The sequence below is a fragment of the Hylobates moloch genome, unplaced genomic scaffold (assembly GCF_009828535.3).
Source record: "Hylobates moloch isolate HMO894 unplaced genomic scaffold, HMol_V3 SCAFFOLD_10, whole genome shotgun sequence".
Lineage (NCBI taxonomy): Eukaryota > Metazoa > Chordata > Mammalia > Primates > Hylobatidae > Hylobates > Hylobates moloch.
Genome location: NW_026652285.1, coordinates 27,456,697 through 27,478,818, shown reverse-complemented (window position 1 = coordinate 27,478,818; position 22,122 = coordinate 27,456,697). Strand labels below are relative to the sequence as shown.

At 51.8% G+C, this 22,122-nt stretch overlaps 1 protein-coding gene across 6 annotated transcripts; it reads right to left on the bottom strand.

The window, feature by feature from the left end:
• Positions 1-833: 833 nt before the first annotated feature.
• On the bottom strand, positions 834-17,772 carry CD300LG (CD300 molecule like family member g). Of its 6 annotated transcripts, none has more exons than XM_058445261.1 (8): positions 17,158-17,772; positions 15,552-15,887; positions 11,455-11,556; positions 10,422-10,659; positions 9,133-9,245; positions 7,294-7,346; positions 3,209-3,328; positions 834-2,666 (listed from the first exon to the last, which is right to left on the bottom strand). In XM_058445261.1, exons 1-8 carry the CDS (start codon positions 17,198-17,200, stop codon positions 2,553-2,555), a joined length of 1,119 nt encoding a protein of 372 aa, XP_058301244.1. In that variant the 5' UTR covers positions 17,201-17,772; the 3' UTR covers positions 834-2,552. The 6 variants fall into 6 exon arrangements, with proteins under 6 accessions (XP_058301244.1, XP_058301245.1, XP_058301246.1 ...); XM_058445262.1 differs by having other exon boundaries at positions 10,422-10,506; XM_058445263.1 differs by lacking the exon at positions 15,552-15,887.
• Positions 17,773-22,122: the final 4,350 nt, after the last annotated feature.

The window sequence follows — 22,122 nt, the reverse complement described above, 5'->3', positions numbered from 1 at the left end:
GCAGCACACAGAGCTCAGGCCTGGGAGCTCACGCTCCACCTGGAGAAGGTACTTGGTGCAACCCCAGCCCAGGGGCCTTGGGCACAGGCTGGCACCTTCTGGTGAGCTGCTCTAGCTTCATCAGACCAGTTCCGCCTCCACCCAGTCCCCCAGGCCCTCGAGGTTCTGACCACAGGGCCATTATTGAACAGTTTCTCCTGCCTTTCCAGCAGGGACAGGTGCAGAGGACTTCAAGAAACATTGATTGCAAGGGTCTGGCGGGAGTGAAATTGGTGCTGCCACTCCAGAAAGCTGTTTAGCAAGAGGCATCAGTAATTTCAAAAATGTTCACTCCCTATGACCTGGCACTTCTATGCATGCAAATCCTTCTTTAAGAAATCTCCCGGCCAGGTGCAGTGGCTCATGCCTGTAATCCCAGCACTTTGGGAGGCTGAGGCAGGTGGATCACTTGAGGTCAGGAGTTCAAGACCTGGCCAACATGGTGAAATCCCGGCTCTACTAAAAATTCGAAAATTAGCGGGGCTTGGCGGCAGATGCCTGTGGTCTCAGCTACTTGGGAGGTTGAGGCAGGAGAATGGCTTGAGTCAGGGAGGTGGAGGTTGCAGTGAGTTGAGATTGTGTCACTCAACTCCAACCTGGGCGACAGAGCAAGACTCTGTCTCCAAGAAAAAAAAAAAAAAAAAAAAAGAAAAAGGAAAAGAAATCTCCCAATGCGGATAAACCCCCAGGCAAAGATTCACCCACACTTATCTACAATAGCAAAAATGGAAGCAAATTAAATACCGAGTGATAGACAATTGGTTAAATAAATCGAGACACACTGACAGGATGGAATATGCAGCTGATGAACATTTTATTTATAAAAAGTTCTGTAAAACACAGAGAAGTGCTGGAATAAAGTGATGGAACGATAAAGTGGAAAAGGCAGGATACAAAGTTGTATATACAAGATAATTGCTCTGTAAAAAGAACACCGGCAAATTATGTGGAGAAGAAAAGAGTGGAAGGAAGTACAACAAAACGAAATAATGATAGTCTCTGGTGAGACTATGGGCGACATTTTTTCTTCCTTTTCTTTTTCCCCTCCATCTTTCCAAGTTTTGCATATTGAACAACTCTTAATTTCACTTTTTAAAGGAAACAGGGCTAGGCGCGGTGGCTCATGCCTGTAATCCCGGCAATTTGGGAGACTGAAGCAGGGGGATCATTTGAGGTCAGGAGATCGGGACCAGCCTGGCCTACATGGTGAAACCCCGTCTCTACTAAAAATACAAAAATTAGCCAGGTGTAGTGGTGCGTGCCTGTAATCCCAGCTACTCGGGAGGCTGAGGCAGGAGAATCGCTTGAACCCAGGAGGCGGAGTTTGCAGATCGTGCCACTGCACTGCAGCCTGGGTGGCAGCGTGAGATTCTGTCTTAAAAAACAATAATAATAGAAAAAGAAAAAAATAGTAGTTGTGCTACTTTACCCCCACCCCCGACCCCTTCTCCAGGGGGCTGGACTCGGAGTCACCTTCAGGTATCTGCCCTGTTTCTACTCTCCTCCGTGTTAGACACCCACGTGCACTCTGGTTTTCTACTCCTCTCTCTAGCCACCAGAACCCATAGGCAAGTAACCCTTTCCAGACAAGGAAGGAGCCAAGGTTTTCTTCATCATTTTTCCAAAGGGAAGAAGGCATGGCCAGGGAGGGCAAATGGAAAGGCAACCACTCTCTGCCGGTCCTGGGCTTATCCCTGCAATGTGCACCTGACCTGACCCAGGCCTGGACTTAGGCAGGCCTCAGGGGAGTCCCCAGCTGGGTCGTGGTGTCGTGGACAGAGCAGATCTTATGGGGGCAGGTGGGAGATGTCACAGCCCAAATGCAGACTCCAAGCTGGAGGGGTCTGCGCGTTCATCAGGCCCACCGGCCCTCAAACTCAAGTGCAACAGTCACTGGGCATTGTTAGAAATTCAGAGTCCTGCACCAAGCCCCAGAGATGGTTTTGGTGGGTCTTGGTGGGGCCCAGGAATCACATTTTTCACAGGCTTCCTGAATGGCTGGGATGCAGGTGGCTCAAAGAGAAGCCGGAATCCCAGTCTCACCCCAGCATGCTCCTCTTCATCACCAGCTGATGCAGGAGACCGTGGGACTGAGTCTGAGGACGCCAGGGAGGGAGGACAAGGTGGGGTCTGGAGCGGGAGGAAGGCAGGGTCCGACACTGGGCATGAGGCCCAGGAGAGTTCCTGGCAGATAGAAACTCAGACCAGATCCACTGAGCCTTGCCTGGCCCTGCTGAGGGTCAGCAGCCTGGTACCCTGCCCAGGGATGTGAACCTATCAGGGATGTCCCAGTCTCCAGCCGGAAGGGCAAGGCCACCGCTCTGGGCTTCAGGGCTGACAAACGCTTCTAGGTCAGGCTGGAACACGCAGGAGGAGAGCCTGGGGAGGGTGGGGAGAGCCCTGGAGTCCGGGCAGCTGGACTGTGAGGCTGAGGTGGAAAGCTTTCGGGAATCGGTGCTGATCCAGCCAGCCACACTGCTTCACGGCTGGCCTGGCCAGGAGGGCCTCCTGCCCTACACTGAGACAAACTTCGAGAAGCCCAGCTCCTCCACAGATGTGTGGAGGGGAGGCATCGAGATCACATCCCCCTCAGGGGCCTGGGAAGGGGCTTCCTTTTCCTCTGTAGTCTGTAAAGACAACAGTGGGATTTGGAGAGCAGAACCCAAATGAAGGGGTGGGGGGGTGTGAGGGGTGGTCCCCAGGTAGCTGCTGTGTCCACCCAGCCTTTTCCACAAGTTCCAGCCCTCCATCCATCTGCAGGGGCACAGGACCTAACAACGTCTCCTCCCAGAACTCCCAGGCTTTGATTCATGGCCTCTCATGACCCCAATCTATCCCTCCCCCAGGGTGCCCTCAAGGCCCCAGGCTGGGTTCTGGCGCAGTTGTGGCCTCCTGCCAGCCCACAGCACTGTCAGCAGTGACTCCCAACAAGCTATTCAGGAATTTTCTGGACTGGAAAAAAAGAGGATGTGAGGTCAAAAGCTCTGGCTTCCCGGGTGAAATGGGCTAGGCCTATGGCTGTGATGGGGAAGGTAGGTAGATGCGGGGGTGTGGGGTTTGGGGAGCGGATGCTGAGGAAAAGGCCTTCTTCACTTCCTCTAATTGTCAGAGCGGAGGCAGGCAAAGTGGCTCTGCAGCCCCTCCCCTCCCAGGGCCCTTCTGTCCATACCTGGCTTAGATACTGGATGTCTGTGTCAAGGCTGGGAGAGGGCTCGGGGATGGTGAGAGACCCCATGGGCCCTGCAAGGTTGATCACGGTGTCCTCTGGGTCCCGGCCATTCCCCAGCGGCTATAACAGAGACTTGGTCAGAACAGCCTGTTCTTGGCAGCGGGGATGGTCTGCCAGCCCAACCAAGCCCAAGCAAGAGGAGGGAAACGTGGGAGGGGCGGGCAAGGCAGGGAGGTGCCAGGAGGGGAGAATACTAAGCTCCTGGATACCTCTGCCACTTCCTTCTTTCCTGCCTTGTCCAAGGAAGGACAAGCTGTCTCACCTCTCTGAAGCTCAGTTTCCTCAGCTGTAAAACTAGGTAAAAATTTGTCCTTTGGGGTCATAATATTCATAATAGCATCCTACCACTCAACCAATGAGAACTTCTGGAATGACTGATTTGCTTTCATTATTTTCTGTCCTTTAAAGCAGAAAGATCATGCAGGCTTGCAGGTTCTTTGTAACAGGCCAAGAGAAAGCAAAGTTGGACACGCCAAAGATTCATCGAATAACAAGGGACACATGAAAAATTCTTGAGATGATGGGTCCGAGCAATCCATTATCCATCAGATGAGGAGACCACGGCCCAGGGAAGACAGCAGGTAGTCCAGAGTCAGTGGGGAAGCCCATATTCTGACCCGGGCCTGGCTGCTCCCATGGGTCCTCAGAAGAGGAACGCCAGGCCCGTCCATCTCAGGCCTTGCCCTAGCAGGTGGGCAGAGCAGAGGCTGGAGCCAGCCAAGGTCCCCAGCCAAGATTCCCAAGGCCACAGGCTGCCCTAAGGTTTCCTGGACAGTGAATCCCATTGTCAAATGGGCACTGATGCCAGAGAAAGAAGATCCCATTTTCTGGGCATCTATGGGGTATATCATCTCACTCTTTCCTATTTACAACCATGTGAGCTACGGCAACAGGGGCTCAAAGAGGTGATGCAACCTGCTTGACATCACACAGCTGGCAAATGGCTGAGCTGGGACGCATACTGGAGACTGTCTGACCGCAGACCCAAGCTCTCTCCCTATACCCTGCTGCCATCCTGGCGGGGCGTGCGACACATTCCTCTTGGGCTCGATGTCCATGGTCTACCAACCGGGCCCCAGCTTCTCTCAATACCTGGCTGCTGTGGATGGGGGCAGAGGTAGATGTTTAAGCCATCTCTTGTTAGAAATGCTAAGATGAAGCCTGGGTGTGGTGGCTCTTGCCTGTAATCCCAACACTTTGGGAGGCTGAGGCTAGAGGACCACTTGAGCCCAGCAATTTGAGACCAACCTGGGCAATACAGTGAGACCCCATTTCTCTAAAACCTTAAATTAAAAAGATAAAATATATACCAAAGAAAAGAAGCACAGGGATGACATCTTCAGCCTTCTGGGGACAAGGTAGGAATTAGAGCAGAATTCCTTGGGGGAAGTGTGGGTGGTGGATGAGGGCACTGGGAGGGGTAAGACAATTCCCAAATACTGCCACTCAGGGCCCTTGTCCCTCCTAGCCCTGCCCATGGTGAGGACAGAGGGGGCCTTGGTGCAGGGCAGACCTGGGGCTACCCCAGAGGACTCCTGACATCGGACCCATGAGTCCATATTTACAGCTCTGCAATCTGGTTATAACCCAGGCACTGCTGGCCCTGGACCACCAGCAGCTGCAGAAGTGTCACCTGTTCCAGGGTGACTGAGTTTGAGGAAAGAGCCTTGCAGTGCAGAAGCCAAATCGCACACCCAGGCAGCAGCCAGGCCCGCTACTGCAAGTCTGGTGTGATTTGCAACCTCTCCCCTGCCTCTCTGCCTCCACTGTGGACGATCAGCCCTGTTCCAGCAAGCATGGAGGCATTTTCTGGGTTGCTAAATATGCAGGATATGTATCAGAGCCCCTGCTTCTAGGTACTAGCAATAAACGTAGTAAAGAAAGAGGGAAGTCTTGGGAAGCCAGGGCTGAGTTCTGATCGGAGCTTAGCAGGCTATTCGTTTCCAGGAGTGAGGGTCTGCAGCTGTCCCAGGGTCTTTCTCCTGAGTCTGGGGGAGGAGTCTTGGCTCCATTCCTCAAACCCCTTGTACTTCAGTGCAGTGGGGTGGAGGACGCAGAGGGCTCTGCAGCCGGCCCCATGGACCTGTCAGCCTCCCCAGTTCTGCCTCTTTCAGGCTGGGTCACTGGACAATTTCCCTTTTCTCTCTGAGCCTGTATTTTTTCATCTGCAAAATGAAGGGGATACTAAACTCTACCTCGTGTGGGAATGATGAGGATTCAATGGCATATATAAAGCCCCTGACATGTAGTAGGTGTTCAGTTAGAGATGAGGCAGATGAATGGATGGATGGCAATCCTTCTAGCAAGATCTCTTTGGGAAAGAAAATGCTGGTCTGACCCCTAACACTTCCCTCAGGGTTTTTACACCCCTGTAAGGCTCTCTCAAAGTATAAGTAATGCATCCCCCTCCCCCTTTGACCTGAATGTGGGCAAAGAAAGCCCCAAACCCCTTCAATTCCATCTGCAGACTCTGGTAAAACCTATGGAGAAGCCACAAGGGAAATAATCAAGGAAAAGCAGAAGCACCCACCTGATTGTGTTTACAGGGTTCTTGCCTGTGACCCTCTTGGGAGGCCCTGTTCCATCTTTCCCTCAACAAGGGGCCACCCCCTAGAGCCTCTCTGCCTGCTGGCCCTGTGCCCCTTCCTGTCCCCTCCCTCTTCAGCAGAGCCAGGGTCAGGTGCCTCAGGCAGGAAAAAGCCCAAAGCAGCCCTTCCAGGGTTGCCAGAAGGCAGTAGCACGGGAGCTGTGGCTGGTACCGGCGCTCTCAGCCTCCTCGGACCCCAGCCCCTCTCCTGGAGCTAGGTGGGGTGAGACCCAGGCCCCAGCCTGCAGAGCCAGGAGGCCGGGCTTGGAGGCGGCCAGTGGCACCCACCGTCCATCCATCCATGTGTCTCCATGACTTTTCCCTTACTCTCCTCCGCTACCTTTGGCCCTGTTGAGCTTCCTGAGACAACAACAGCTGCTTCCTAAGCCACAGCCCAAAGTCCCATTTCCACCCCAGACCCTCCTTGGGGTGACCAGGCCTGAGTCTTTTGTCCTCACTGGCGCCAGGAAAGAAGGCAATGGTAGCCCTGCTTTCCTGCCCTTGTGTTTAAAGGAATGGAGTGGAGGCATCTCAGTAAACAGCGGAGGGAGGAGGGGCCAGGAGGGCTTCTGTTTCCTGAAGGGCGATGCTGCAGCCCCCTCCATTGGAGTGCTGGCCTCGGAGGGCACAGTCTCCTCTTGCAGCAGTAGCCTTGGGGCAGGTTCCCTGCTCCGGACAATGGGCACAGGGACACTTATTCTCTTGCCCCTGGTCCCCAGAGCACCACCCTCAGCCTGGGTCCTAGGCAGCCATGCCACCTTGGTCTCAGAGCCAAGGAAGCCTCAGAGAAAACATCAGGGAGTTCTGGAAAGAGAAGAGCAGGGAGTCAAGAAATCTGGGTCCTGTTCTCTATTTGGGCCACCACCTGCTGTGTGATCATGGGCAAGACCTTTCCCCTCTCTGGGCCTCAGTTTCATCTTTTGTAAAAGCACACTAGAGTTTGTAGCACTGCCAGAGTCCCTGGACCCCACCCCTGGAGGGTTCAGCTGGGTCTGGGGCCCCGGAGAGTGCCTCTCTAACAGCTCCCTGACCCCTGGGCGTTCTGAAAGGCGATTTGCTTCAAACTGAGATAAAAGTCAGGCTAGAGAGCTCAAAGGCTTCATCTGGATGCAGCTCTGATGTTCTGTGATTCTAAAAGGGGGGATGGAAAGAAGGTGCCTGGAGAAGATGCTCACATGGCTCCTGGAGCCCACCCTGCCTGGCACCTGGCGGGAAATCAGGTTCCCACCTGTGAGTCCCCCATGGGCAGTCTGTCCGGCTCACACCCTGCAGGGCTGATCTTGGGGCTCACACAGATTCCTCCAAGGTGGGGAGCAAGTGCTGCCTCTAGGTCAGGCAAGGAGGACCAGGTAGGAAGTAACAGAGGCAAAGCCCAGGAATCTTGACTTCCAGCCCCAAGGGGATCCGAGCTTGGGCTTCCATATGCCTCTGTCCTTACCAAGTGTGAGAGGCAGACCTTCTCGTTCCTCTGTGTCTCCGTGGCCTGTTGAGCTGAAAGAGATGTAGAAGGAGGAGCCCCTTGAAGCCAGGAGTAGCCAGGAATGGCCTGTAGCTGCTCCCAGAAAGGTGGACTGGCCCCCTTGCACACGGGACCAGGGGCTTCCCAGAGGGAGGAGGCAGCCAGATGGGCAGAGGAGCCCCTTCCAGCTTAGCCCTTGGGAATGACCCAGTCTTCTGAGATCAGTGCATGGAAATTATCTCATGAGGGTCAGAAACTGGCTGGGAAAATAAATCTGTGTGCTAAGGTCACTGCTACTTAAGCCTTAGTGTGCACATAGGACCCCCTGGACGTTTTTGTACAGTGCAGAGTCTAATTCAGTAGGCTGGGGTGAGGGTCTGAGGGTCTGCATTTCTAACAGACTACCAAGGGTTGCCACCACTGCTAGCTGGCTATCAAAGTTTGAGAGGCAAGGTGCTAAGTGGCTTTGAGGTTGTGACCAGGAATGCTCCCACCCTGGCTTCTTCAGAGGGGACCCGGACAAAGCCCACATTTCCTCCTAGGAGCCACACATGGAAGAGACAGAAAGCGGGCCCAGGATTCCCCCGTGGCCGCCTCCATGGGGACGACATTGTGATTATCTTCCTGGCTCCACCACTTCTTAGCTATGCAAACAAAGGGCAAGCTGCTTAATCACTCTGTGCCTCAGTTTCTCCCCCTGGAAAATGGGTGTACTCCACAGTGCGGAGGAGATTAAAGGGGATAAGCAAGATAAGCTGGGGATAGTGGCTGGCACATGGTAGCTCTTATTACTGAGATTTTGGTTAATCCTTTTAGTCTTTGCTACCCAGCACAGGAGCCAGGAGCCACACATGGCCATCAGGCACTGAAATGTGACTACTTCACGTTAGACTGGGTTTTGATGGCTCAATTTGAAAAACATGAAAGTAAAATACGTATCACTGATATTTTCATATTGATTCCATATCAAAATGATAATGGTTTGGATATATTGGGTTAAATAAAGTATATTATTAAAATTAACTTCACTAGATTGGGTGTAGTGGCTCGTGCCTGTAGTCCTAGTTACTTGGGAGGCTGAGGCAGGAGGATCGCTTGAGCCCTGGAGTTCAAGGCTGCAGTGAGCCATGATCACACCACTGCACTCCAGCCTGGGCAACAGAGTGAGACCCTATCTCTAAAAAATAAATAATTTAAATAAAATAAAATACACTTAACTGCACTCATTTCTTTTTACTTTTTTTCATGTGGCTATTCAAAAGTTTTAAATTACATTGGTGGCTTGTATTCTATTTCTGTTTGATGTATATCTGTGATTGGAGGTAAATGAGGCTTAGGGCAGTTAGGTGACTTGCCTGAGGTCACACAGCTAAAAAGTGGCAGAGCTGGGATTTGAGCCCCAGCCTATGCAAGGGGCTGAGCAGCTCTAGAGACCCAGTGGCAGGAGTGGGGTTACAATGTCTGTCCTGCTCAAATTCAAGTGCTTGGTCCTGCATTGCCTCTGGCAGTTGGTTCCCGCACAAGGAGCTGGCAATGAATTCCCTGGGATCAATAGGTAGAGAGGTGCTTGATCAGTTCAGACAGGCAGGAAGAAGCTGAGAACCCTTCATTCTCCCATTTCCCCTTGTGAATTGCTTTCCTAATGTTGACTACCTCGTGGCTCCTTCAGAAGGGAGGCCACAGCTCCTGATGCTCATACCTCAGACAGACACGCTGAGACCCACAGGGTCTTTCCAGGGCTGGATGGGGAGCTGGAGGTCTCAGTGAGGTCCCTGGCCCAGTGAGCCTCCCGCCTTCCTGCCACCCACCTTTGCTCACCTTCCTTTCTCCACAGGAGCAGGTGGCTGCCGAAGGCGATCAGGCCTGCGGCCGACAGAAGGCTCAGCAGCACCAGGACTGGGGCCAGTATGCGGACCATTGGGATGGACACCCTGGAGACAAGACGCAAGGAGCCTAGTGGCTGTTACCAGATAAGCCAGAGTCTATGTCCTTTGGGGGTCCCAGGCACAGGCTGAGAAAGCCAATCCCTAGTGTGGAATCCAATTCAATGCAGCAGAGACTTGTAGGGGGTTGTGGTGCCAGGGGGTGGTATTTAGTGCTATTGGCTCTTGACAAACATTACTTAATTAGTGCAGACCCTGAAGCCAGGCTGTCTGGGTTCAAACTCAAGCTCCACCACCTTTCTATACCTTGGATAAGTGACTAAACCACCCAGGGTGTCAATTTCCTCCTTTGTAAAATGGCTGTGGTGAGGATCAAATGGGTCAGGATGTGTAAAGCGCATAGTTCAGTGCCAGACACACATGCCAGGCACCATATCAATGTTAGCTGTTAAATTCCACAATCCCTGTGTAACTAGGTAGGAGTGGCCCAATTTCACATGGGAGAAACTGACACCTGAAGCAATGACCAACTCGCTAGGTCACACAGCGGTGTGCGGGGAAGTTCTTGGTGGCCTGTATCTGGGCTGGTGTCACTGGCACAGGCATGTGGGGCATCCTGGCATTCTTACTGTGAGCCATGTCCTTTCTCTCTCCCAAGGAGATCAGAGGGCACTAGGGACCACGATGTCCCATCAGCCCTGTCTGGTGTGGAAGGGATCCCTGCCCCCATTGCCAACCCAGGATTCACTTTCAGCAGGGCCTGAACCTGCCAGCAGCTGCCTGGATGTCGGTAGCCAAGTGCATTTACAACCCCCAAGAACCAATCCTTCAGGCTGGGACTCCAGTTGTAAGGAAAAAAATTGTTTTCTTTTGGATTCTGAATTTTCATGCTTGGCACAGGGCTTAGTGCAAAGTATACAGGCAAAAGCCCCAGAACTGGTGTGGCCATCCCTGAAGCTGGGGCAGCGAGAGAGGTCGGGACTGGGACCCCGGTGGACCCTTCACACTGGACAGGCAGCAGAGCTGCTGGCTCCTATAGTACAAGCTGTCCACTGCTCAAGGGCCCCTGTGAGGGACCCTCTGTGCTGCAGGCTGTGGCCATGACAAGAGGATGTGTCCGCTTAGAGGAAAGAGCGTTGAGTTCCTATTTTCTCAAAGGCATCCTATGGTTTAGTGATGGCCTGAAAGGGGATGTTGGTCACCTGGGGCTCACCTGGGGCTCACCTGGGCTTAGAGCTGCCACTGCTGAGAGCTGGACTGGCGTCCTCTGCTGATGTGGAGTCCAGCTGCATGGGGGGGCGGGAGCTCCCTGCAGGAGGAGAGGTCGCTGCATGAGGAGAGCTTCCTGTGTACTGAGAAGTCCTTTCGTGCCCATACTGGGACGTCCCTGAGAATGGAGTGGCCTCAGCCCCTGTCTTCCCCTGCTTGGCTGTGGTGATGGCCGGGTAGAGCCCAGGAGAAGCTACAAGTCCAAAAGCAATGCCTCAGCATCCTTCCTGACCCTTGCATCCCAGCATCCCTGACTTCTGACCCTTGACTCCTGAACCCTAGCCTCCCTGGGACCCATTTCTCAGAACATCCCCAGCTAAAGGATACTCCAGTAAGCAAACAGATCTAGATGAAGGCATTTTGAGGAAGGAGACCGTAGATCAGGCACACCCCACAGCTGTGCATGATGTTCAGTCTCTTTCTGTGCCCATAGCCTGTTCCCTCTGTGAGGAGGTATAAGCACTCCCCTTCCCCGCTTCCATGACCCTTACCAGTGACCATTCAGTGGACACCTTCCTGCCCTCCCCCTGTAGTCCCAGTCAATTGTCACCTCTTTCCTCACCAGAAGGACAGGTCCTCCCCTCACCACCATGTGCCCCTCCCTAACCACCCGTGCCACCTCAGTAAGGCCTTGACTTCCTTCTGCAGCCATGAGACCAGGAAGGGCAGGGTGGCAGAGATGAGTCCAGAGGTCAGGGCCCAAGGCCTGGCCTTTCTGGCTTGCCCCTGAGACTCTTGATGGCACAGACAGAATACGAGCTTTGGGATCAGGCTGTGACCACGTCCGGGCTCTGGCACTTCCTGCGTGACCCTAAGCGAGTGACCTAACCATGCTGAGCCTCCACTTCCACAGCTGGACAACCCAGCTCCCAGGCTTGTGGGACACCTAGGTGGCCATAAACTATCGTGTCTGGTACCAGGCAGGCACTCACTGGCTGCTTCTGTAAGAAGGGTGGCAAGGGATGGGGCAGAGTCGCCATTCACTCACTCAATCCTGGGGGCTGGGTTTGCTGAGCTTTTGCCTTGGGCTGCAGGCGTGTTGTAGCCAGAGGCTGGAAGGTGGGAGAAGGGGAGGGAGGACAGCAGGGTCCTAGAGGAAAGGAAGAGGATGCTTTCAGGAGCGGCACTGCTCTGAACCCCTTTTCCTTTCTAAGGAGCAGCTGGCAGCTTTCCTACCCCCCACCTCAGCACAGAGCACTGCCATCTTTCACCTCGGCCAACCAGGAGCCACGTGGCGGGTTCCAGCAGATCTCTGGTCTTCTCCTTCTGCAGCCCCCTGGCCTCCCGCCTAGCTCAGACCCTCAGCTTCCCCACCTGCCTCTCAGCCTGCTTCTTCCCTGCCATCCTTCACACTACTCCAGTTTTGTCTCAAAAGTCTGTGTTGGATCCCATCCCTCTCTGCCTTAGAACAGTCAGTGGCTCTCCATTGCCTAAAAGCCAAAGTTCAAACTTTTTAGTATGCCTTTCGAGGCCTCTTAAACTCAGGCTTCAGGCTGGGCGTGGTGGCTCACACATAATCTCAGCATTTTGGGAGGCCAAGGCTGGTGGATCACCTGAGGTCAGGAGTTCGAGACCAGCCTGGCCAACATGGTGAAACCCCCTCTCTACTAAAAATACAAAATTAGCTGGAGATGGTGGTGCATGCCTGCAACCCCAGCTACTTGGGAGGCTGAGGCAGGAGGATTGCTTGAACCCAGGAGGGAGAAGTTGCAGTGAGCCAAGATTGCGCCACTGCACTCCAGCCTGGGCAACAAGAGCAAAACTTCGTCTCTAAAAAAAAAAAAAAAAAAAAAGCAAAGAACAAAACTCAGGCTTTGAGGCTTTGAACCACCTTGTCAGCCTCGCCTCTTTCCCTGTTCGGTGCTCCAGCCATACGGTCATCCTCTATTCCCGACTAAGCCAGCCTCCTGCCCACCTCCGTGCCTTGGACATGCTGTACCTCTGTGTGCGATGCATTTCCTTTCCATCTCTGCCTAAAGCACTTCTTTCTGTCCTTCAGCACAAGCTCAAGGTCAACTCCTCTGTAATGTCTTCCCCGGAAGCAGTGAATCTCTTTTTCCTCTGTGCACTCACAGTCCCCTGTGCGTGCCTCCAGTTGCACTAATGCTCACTTACACTGCAATTTCTTGTGTACTGGGTCTCCCTGCTAGGCTGAGACTCCTTAAGGGCAAGATGCCTATCCTATTGGGAGGCCAAGGCAGGTGGATCACGAGGTCAGGAGATCAAGACCATCCTGGCTAACATGGTGAAACCCCGCCCCTACTAAAAATACAAAAAAATTAGCCAAGATCGCACCACTGCACTCCAGTCTGGGCGACAGAGTGAGACTCCATCTCAAAAAAAAAAAAAAAAAGTGCCTATCCTCTGTGCCCAGCACAGTGGGCAGAAGCCTGATGCAACCAACCCCCCAGGAGCTACTCCGGTCCCCACTTCCCCAAGTCCATCTGTCACCTCCCCAGTCCTTGCTGACTGTGTGCCATCCTGGACTCTCCCTCTCTCTCCACCACTTTCTCTTCTAGAGATTGAGTATCCACTATCCAAAATGCTTGGGAACAGAAGTGTTTCAGATTTTAGAATATTTGCATTATATCTGCTGATTCAGCATCCCTAATCCAGAAATCTGAAATCCAAAATGCCCCAATGAGCATTTCCTTTGTGTGTGTGATGCTGGCACACAAAAAATTTCGAACTTTGGAGTATTTTGCATTTTTGGGTTAGGAATACTCAATCTGTAACACTAGGTCAGTTTATTCTTGGATTTTTCTAAGTAGATGATCATATCTTTTGCAAATACGGAGTATTTATCTTTTCCTTTCCAACATTTATACTTCTTCTTCTTCTTTTTTTTTTTTTCTCTTTTTTTTGAGACTGAGTCTCGCTCTGTCAACCAGGCTGGAGTGCAGTGGCACGATCTCGGCTCACTGCAAATTCTGCCTCCCGGGTTCAAGCAATTCTCTGCCTCAGCCTCCTGAGTAGCTGGGATTACATGCACCTGCCACTACACCTGGCTAATTTTTGTATTTTTAGTAGAGACAGGGTTTCACCCTTTTGACCAGGCTGGTCTTGAACTCCTGACCTCGTGATCCACCCGCCTTGACCTCCCAAAATGCTGGGATTACAGGCGTGAGCCACCACGCCTGGCCTTATACTTCTTAATCTTACATATTTCATTGCCTAGGGCCTTCAGGCAAAGATGAATAAAAGAAAATGATAAGCACAGTGGCTTATGCCAGTAATCTCAGCACTTTGAGAGGCTGAGGTGGGCAGATGGCTTGAGTCCAGGAGTTTGAGACCAGACAGGCCAATATGGCGAAACCACATCTAAAAAAAAAACCAAAAAAACAAAATGTAGCTAGGCATAGTGACTTGTGCCTGTGGTCCCAGCTACTCTGGAGGCTGAAGTGGGAGGATTACTTGAGCCTGGGAGGCAGAGGTTGTAATGAGCCAAGATTGTGTCACTGTACTCCAGTCTGGATGACAGAGTGAGACCCCATCTCAGAAAAATGAATGAATGAATAATAAATAAATAAATAAAAAGAAAAGAAATGATAGTGGGTACATTTGTCTCTTTCTGACTTTCTTAGAAATTTTTCTCATGGTTCACCATACTCAGTGGTGTGCTGGAGATGGCTCGCGCTGGCTCACAAGAGCTCATTGTTAACTTTTCAGGAGTTGGTGAGATCGTTGTTAAACTGTCGATGGCTGGAAATTGGCCATGGGAATTGGACCACAGAAATGGACACCACAGAAACTGGAAAACACCACAAAATGAGAGCATCCCCAGCCTGTTAAACATTTACCAGCACACCACTGTCGTGAGTCTTCTTCATTTCAACATCCCAGCTGCCATCAGAGAGAGGCCAACAGAGTCTGATATAGGAGGATAATATAGCAATACACATGTCATACACAAATAAAGAATTACAAATGAGGGTAAACCTAAAACACAGGCGAACTTGATCATAACTGGTAGAAATGACATGTGAACACTGATAAGAATTGGAAGCGATAAGAGAATCTTGTAAATAATGAAGAACAGATTCAATGTTGTTCGATGCTGCTGCTATTTGGCAAGTTTAACTTTGTTTCCCCAAATTAAAGATCCATGGATAAAGGAATAAAAAAAAATAGGGGCTATGGTGGTAGGGATGGGCCTGGGATTGGGATACGTCCCAGCTATGGGGCTAGGAGAGGAATTAAAGCAGACAACAAAGCTGGAAACGACTTGTGTTTGAATCCCAGTTCCACCACTTCCTGCTGTGAGATCTTGGGCAAATCACTTAGTCTCTTGGAGCCTCAGTCCCTCATCTGTGAAGTGGGGGATACAAAGACGTACCTCGCCCACACCGGCCAGCAGACCAAGGCTCTCACTCCCCTGGGCCCTCTCTGGCTTCTTTCTCCTTAGCTCAGCGGGTCCACTTGGGGTTCTGGGCTCCCAGAGAGGTGCTCTATCCCCTACCCAGGCCCCATAGCTTCAGCCCCGGGCCCCCTAGTGTCCCTGCATTTAACGATCCCTCCTTCAGGCACCCTACCCAGAGACCGGTTCCCAGGCACTCTAGCACCTGTGGCTGGACTTCAATATCTGGGGAGGTGGAGGCCGGGAGGGGAGAGTTGAAGACACAAGCAAGGTGAGGCCGGCATGGCCAGGGCTCAGGCGATGCTGTGGGCTGGGTCTGGAATGCAGCAATGGTTGGGCCAGCCTCGGGAGGCCTCAGGAATATCTCTGACACCAGGCGAGGAGTCTTCTTTATCCCCTGATATGTCTATCTTGTACCCAGCCTATGGAAATCTCCCTCCAGCACACCCGGGCAGAAAGGAAAGGCGCCGAGCCCAGCCCTGGACAGATCTGGGTCCAGTCCTGCTCTGACATCTGCTACTGGTGTGACCTTGGGCAGCAAGAGTGAAACAAGGGCCGAGACTCACACGGCTCCTTCTGTGCCCCAAGCCTTGCTCAGCGCTTGACGTGCAAGATCTCCCTGAGGACTTAGTACCCATAAGGTTGGTACCAGGATTACGCCCCACCACCCCCCCTCTTCCCTCTGCAGCTACTGGCCCCAGCCTGGGGAAGGAGGAGATATTTGTTACCTGGAAAGACGAACAGAGAGATCAGTAAAGACTCATCGGGGCCCCGTTTTTCGACCCCACACCAGTACTTCCCAGCGTCTTGCAGGGTGAGATTCCACAGGGTCACAATGAGCGAGAGCTCCTGGCGGCTGTCACGGATGGACACCCTGCCCTCCGTTGTCTCCTGGCCTTCCTCTCCTGCATAGATGGTGCCAGAGCAGCGAGCGAAGAGGATCCCACCCTTCCTGCACCAGTACTTCCGGTGGTCCCTCAGCTCTTCCCTGTAGATGCACTGCAGGGACACAGTGTCCCCTTCGAACCCGCTGATTTCCTTTGGGCCCTCCAAGGCTTCATAACCTAAAATCAGAGCAGGAGTGGAGGTTGGAATAACCAGGCTCCACGTATCAAGGTCAAGGCCAGAGCTTCCATTTTAGGAGGAGGAAGGAAGGCTTTTCTCAGTCATCCCTTCTGGGGACAGCCTTGGAAGAGCCATTACTTCCCTCCCACTCTGGGGGAACTTGGGGCAGGGCTGTTGCTGTTTCCCTAACCTTGGCCCATTGAGGAACTGGGGTGGGGGGGTGGCGTTCTAGATTCAGATAGAATCTGACAGCCAGATAGCCAGCAGGGTTTCTGGGTGTTTTGTTTTGTTTGTTTGCTTTTGAGATGGAGTCTCACTTTGCCACCTAGGCTGGAGTGCAGTGGCCTGATGTCTGCTCACTGAAACTTCTGCCTCCCGGGTTCAAGTGATTCTCCTGCCTCAGCCTCTTGAGTAGCTGGGACCACAGCCACGTGCTACCACGCCTGGCTAATTTTTTGTATTTTTAGTAGAGATGGGGTTTCACCGTGTTAGCCAGGATGGTCTCGATCTCCTGACCTTGTGATCCGCCCGCCTCCGCCTCCCAAAGAGCTGGGATTACAGGCGTGAGCCACCGCGCCCGGCTTTGTTTTGTTTTTAGACAGGATCTCACTCTGTTGCCCAGGCTGGAGGGCAGTGGTGCTCGTGGCTCACTGTAGCCTTGACCTCTGGGGATCCTCCCACCTCAGCCTCCCACTAGCTAGGACTACGGGTGTGCACCACCATGCCTGGCTAATTTTTTTATTTGTTTGTTTGTAGAGATGGGGTCTCACTATTGCCAACTAAACAACTGACATCAGTTGTAGGATGCATCCTGATTTTAAGTGTTAGAAGGTAAAGAAAAAGAAAGCAAAAGAATTGATGAAACGTGATAATTCTTCATCTCTCAGGGTTGTGGGGAGAGGCATAGCCGAGATTCAACAAATATTTGCTGAGTTCAACAGGGCAACCAGACGGGGTGTCTTGTCCGCCTCCAGGCTTGACACAGGGCAGAAAAATTAAGATTAGAGAGGCAAAGCAACTCTTACAGCCAGTTGCCATGAGGGGAAACCCGCAGGTCTGGAGAAAACCTGGCTGTAGGTTCCAGAAACAGCAAGTGCGGCCCCAGCGCCGCCCCCACCTCCCCCCACCCCCACCCCGCCCCGCTCCCCTAGGGCTGAGGAGGCTGAGGATAGGTAGGGTGGGGCTATCAGGCAGTCAGGAGGTCCTTTCCCTGCAGACCCCAAGGGTGAGCAGCTCCACATCCCTCCCAAGACCCCCTCCCCATCTCACCTGGGAGCAGCAGGCAACCCCACAGCAGGACCAGAAGCTGCATTCTGGGCTCTGGACACCGCGGGAGCAGATGCTGGGAACTGTGAGCTCCTCTTCAGTCACACGGGTCTTTAACTTCCTCTAGTCGCGTGAAACCAGGCCAAAGAAGCCAGGGGAGGGGAGTGTGGGTCATCCCTCCGCAGGCGCAGCCGGGGAGGCGCCTCTGTCTTCCCTTTTCTGAGCGCCCATGCGTGCCTACCCCGCGGCTCACCTTAAGGACTGAAAACCCACAACGGAGCTTCTCCTAAACTCGTGCCCCTTCAAGGGGGCCTTAACCTGTGGTCCGTGCGCCCTACGGGGTCTGTAAGTCGAATTCACATGGGAAAAAGTTACATATTGACTTTCATCAACTTCTAATATTTAGTTTTTCCTCTTATTAAGAGTGTACTGTTAGCAGTACCTGCAACTTTGTTACGAATTACAATCACAGACACTGGCACATCAGGTTGTGGATATCTCGAAACGTCGTGTATACCCCTCAGTGCTTGGAAAATAATGAGTTCCTAGACCTGCCCCTAGAGCTTGTTATTTACAATAATGAAAGGGCTATTATTATATTACACATTTATAAAGAGTTTTAAGAATCATCTCAGCAGTATTAGTTTTCTTTCCAGCATATGTATTTTATTTACATATTTACCCGCCATTATACTGAGAGAGGGGTCCATAAACTTCCCTAGACTGCCGTGTGGACAGCGGGACAGAAAGGAGCTTTCCCCTGGGGCAAGGCCCCTGGCCCCTCCTCCGCCCTTGCCTTTTGGAGGGAGCAGTACTGCCCTTAGCCACGGGGCGGCGGTGCAGACGAGGCTGAGCAAAGCCGTAGGGCTGAGCTGAGCCGGATTCCCTGGCGCCTTGGGCCGGCCGCGCTGGAAGATAGGTCTCCTCCGCGCCTGCGGAGTTGTTTTGGCGTTTGAAAAAGTGAATTGGTGGTTTCTCCATCGCAGATTTGCATACTCCTTGAAAGGACCAAAACAAACATGCACACTATTGGGAGCCCTGACACAGTGGCTTCAAAAATGACTCTTTTTTTTTTGTCTGGTTGCAAAGTTCATACAAGTTGTAAGGAAATTTTACACAATACAGAACGTAAAAAGGAAAGAGAGAAAAAAGGGAGTACTTCTTGTAATTCCCCTTCTGCTTTAGAAAAGCACCATTAATATTTTGGCATATATCCTTCCAAATGTTCAGCTGGAATTTTACTGACTTGTCAGGTTAATATTTGAAGCATTAACTCAGTGGTTCTGGGAGGGGAGATTAGGTGTGTGGGAATCTAGTAACGTGGGGAGAAGTGTTTTAATTTCACAATGACTGCGAAGCACTGCTGCCATTTAGTGGGCAGGGACAGCTGTTCACGTTGGTGAAAACTGTGTTACCATGATCTCAGCCCCTGATTCCCTTTTACATGTACAGACTACAAAAGGTGATCTGTTTTTGCAGTTTAAAAAACACACAGATTAAAAATATTTATGGCCCAGCACGGTGGCTCACGCCTGTCATCCCAGCACTTTGGGAGGCCGAGGCGGGTGGATCACCTGAAGTCGGGAGTTCAAGACCAGCCTGACCAACATGGAGAAACCCAGTCTCTACTAAAAATATAAAATTAGCCAGGTGTGGTGGCACATGCTTGTAATCCCAGCTACTCAGGGAGGCTGAGGCAGGAGAATCGCTTGAACCCAGAAGGTGGAGGTTGCGGTGAGCTGAGATCAAGCCATTGCACTCCAGCCTAGGCAACGAGAGTGAAACTCCATCTAAAAAAAGAAAAAAACGTATTTGTTTATTTACCTATTTTTGAGACAGGTCTCACTCTTGTTGCCCAAACTGGAGTGCAGTGGCGTCATCACAGCTCACCGCAGCCTCGAACTCCCAGGCTCAAGTGATCCTCCCACCTCAGCCTCCCAAGTAGCTGGCACTACAGGCGTGCACCACCATGCCTGGCTAATTTTTTATTTTTAGTAGAGATAGGTTCTTGTTATGTTGTCCAAGCTTTTCTCAAACTCCTGGCTTCATGCGATCCTCCCATGTTGGCCTCCCAAAGTGCTGGGATTACAGGCACGAGCCACCATGCCTGGCCTTAAAATAATACTTATTCTAGCATTTGATAGTGTATCTTTGCTCTTTTATTTATTTTTGTCCTTACACAGAATAATTTCTGATCCTCTACATTTCTTAAATTCAGACTTATTTATTATATGCAAGGAGAAGCATCTGACACTTCATTATGCTTTCTAGTGTCATGGGACCTGAGCACTGACAGATTGAAATATGTGTTATTTGGTTATAAATTGCTTTCATTTTATTTTTTCTCCCTAGTATAGCTCAGGCACTATAGTGTGATTTTAAAGAAGTAAGTGCATGAGAAGGCATATTATTTATGATTGCCATTTTAGGAGAGTAAGCGAGGTGTTTTCAAATGTTTATTTATATAAAGAGGGTGTTGAGTGGGTCCCTACCCACTTCCTGCATATTTGAAGGTCCTTCCCCTCCATTTCCCAGCCCCACACCTAGCCCAGAAGGCTGGCTCGAGAACTCCATTAGAAACAGATTCACCAGACTGGGAAGTGGAGCAAGAGCTGGGGAGAAGGGTGAAAGTGAGGTGCTGGCATGAGCCTCGCACCTAGTTCTACCCTTAGGCCACACTCTGGGGTAGATGGGGCCAACAGACAGACCTCCGTGGTGGGCTGGGGATCTAAGAAGAGAGGACACTTTTGTCCTGCTTCCCACCAGAAGCACGGGGAGGTGCCCCACCATCACCGCACCTGGGAGAGGCAATGGGGCACAAGGGCTCCTGGACAGATCACTGGGCTCGTGGCAGCCTCATTGCATCCTCAGGAAGGGCTCTGTGTGCCCAAGAGGTGCAGTGACAGGGATGAGGGGACTGAGCTGCTTGGTCTTCGATGGCCACCCTGGTCCAATTCCTCTCGGTTTAGACTTGGACTAAATCACTTCAGCTGCTCCAAGAGGGTCACTTGCTCCTCTTAGATCAAGGTTTCCCCAATCTCAGTACTGTTGACATTTTGGGTTAGATAATTCTTTGTTGTGGGAGACTGTCCTGTGAATTATAGGATATTTAGCAGCATCTCCATCTGTACCCTCTAGATGCCAGTAGTCCCTTCCCAGCTGTGACAATCAAGAATGTCTCCAGGCTGGGTGAGGTGGCTCATGCTTATAATCCCAGCACTTTGGGAGGCCAAGGTGAGTGGATCACTTGAGCCCAGGAGTTTGAGACCAGCAACATGACAAAACCCCGTCTCTGCAAAAAATACAGAAAATTAGCCAGGCATGGCAGTGTGCACCTGTGGTCCCAGCTACTCAGGAGGCTCAGGTGACAGAATCACCTGAGCCTGGGAGGTCGAGGCTGTAGTGAGTCGAGATCCTACCACTGCACTCCAGCCTGGGCGATAGGAGTGAGACCTTGTCTCAAAAAAAAAAAAAAAAAAAAAAAAAAAAGGCCGGGCATGGTGGCTCACACCTGTAATCCCAGCACTTTGGGAGGCCGAGGTGGGCGGATCACAAGGTCAGGAGATCGACACCATCCTGGCTAACACGGTGAAACCCCATATCTAAAAAAAAAAAATACAAAAAAAAAATTAGCCGGGCATGGTGGCGGGCACCTGTAGTCCCAGCTACTCGGGAGGCTGAGGCAGGAGAATGGTGTGAACCGGGGAGGCAGAGCTTGCAGTGAGCCGAGATCGTGCCACTGCACTCCAGCCTGGGTGACAGAGCAAGACTCCATCTCATAAAAAAGAAAAAAAAAAGGCCTCCAGGCATTGTCAAACATCCCACTGAGAGGCAAAAATACCCTGGGTTGAGAACTGCTGTCTTAGATGATGAATAATTCTGTGGAACAAATAAGTGCACTTTTGTGTAAGTTATGTTTATTATTTATGTAGGTCAGGGTGTTCTACCTTTTGGCTTCCCTGGGCCACATTGGAAGAAGAAGAATTGCCTTGGACCACACATAAAATACAGTATCACCAATGATAGCTGATGAGTTAAAAAAAAAAAACTCAATGTTTTAAGAAAGCTTACGAGTTTGTTTTGGGCTGCATTTAAAGCCATGCTGGGCTGCATGCAGCCCGTGGGCTGCTGGTGGATAAGCTTGATGTAGGCATAGTAACAAGGTTTTGGAAACAGGACAGCGGGCAGAACCTAATGCTGAACCCCAGAATTAGGTAAAACTTCATCCCTCTTCCCTCAGTGGAGCTGGGCCATCCTCGTAATACTCAGGGTGAGGTGTGGTGTATCAGTTTAGAACACACATTTTTGCAGGTGGGCCAGCCCACCAGAGAAAAGGAAGAAGAGGGCCGGGTTACACACGCCTTGTTCCTCCTTCAACATTCATCAATCAAATCAGCAGAGGCATGGAGAGAGGCATGGAGAGGCATAGAGAGAGGCGTGGAGAGGCGTAGAGAGAGGCGTGGAGAGGCGTGGAGAGAGGCGTGGAGAGGCGTGGAGAGAGGCGTGGAGAGGCATGGAGAGAGGCGTGGAGAGGCGTGGAGAGAGGCGGAGAGGCGGAAGAGGTGAGGATAGAGGCAGATGAGGCTGGGGTGAGAGAGGATGTAGAGGCTGAGGGCGGGGTGAGAGGCCGTGGAGAGGCATAAGGATGGGAGGCTGAAGGGGTGAGGAGGGGGTGAAAGGCATGGATGGGTGTGGAAGATGCGGAGAGAGGCTGAGATAGCTAGAGAGAGGCCGGAATGAGGGGTGAGAGGGGTGAGAGAGGCATAGAGAGGGGCTGAAAGGGTGAGGGAAGAGAGGGAGAAGATTAAATTTTGCCGTGGGTTCTCTGCTCATGGAAGAAAAATCAGATTGGAAGGACATGCCCCGGCAAAAAAGATTTGGATTCCTGAGCTACCACTTGGAAGACAGCTGCCCTGGACAGCCACCAAGCGTGCGGCAGACTTGGAGTGAGCAAGAGATAGACTTTTC

Coding starts and splice junctions, on each gene's coding strand:
- CD300LG (XM_058445261.1), bottom strand. CDS start 17,200: ATGCAGCTTCTGGTCCTGCTGTGGGGTTGCCTGCTGCTCCCAG. Junction 15,888..17,157: donor GGGTTGCCTGCTGCTCCCAG/GTGAGATGGGGA, acceptor CTCTGATTTTAG/GTTATGAAGCCTTGGAGGGC. Junction 11,557..15,551: donor CTCTCTGTTCGTCTTTCCAG/GTAACAAATATC, acceptor CCTTTCCTCTAG/GACCCTGCTGTCCTCCCTCC.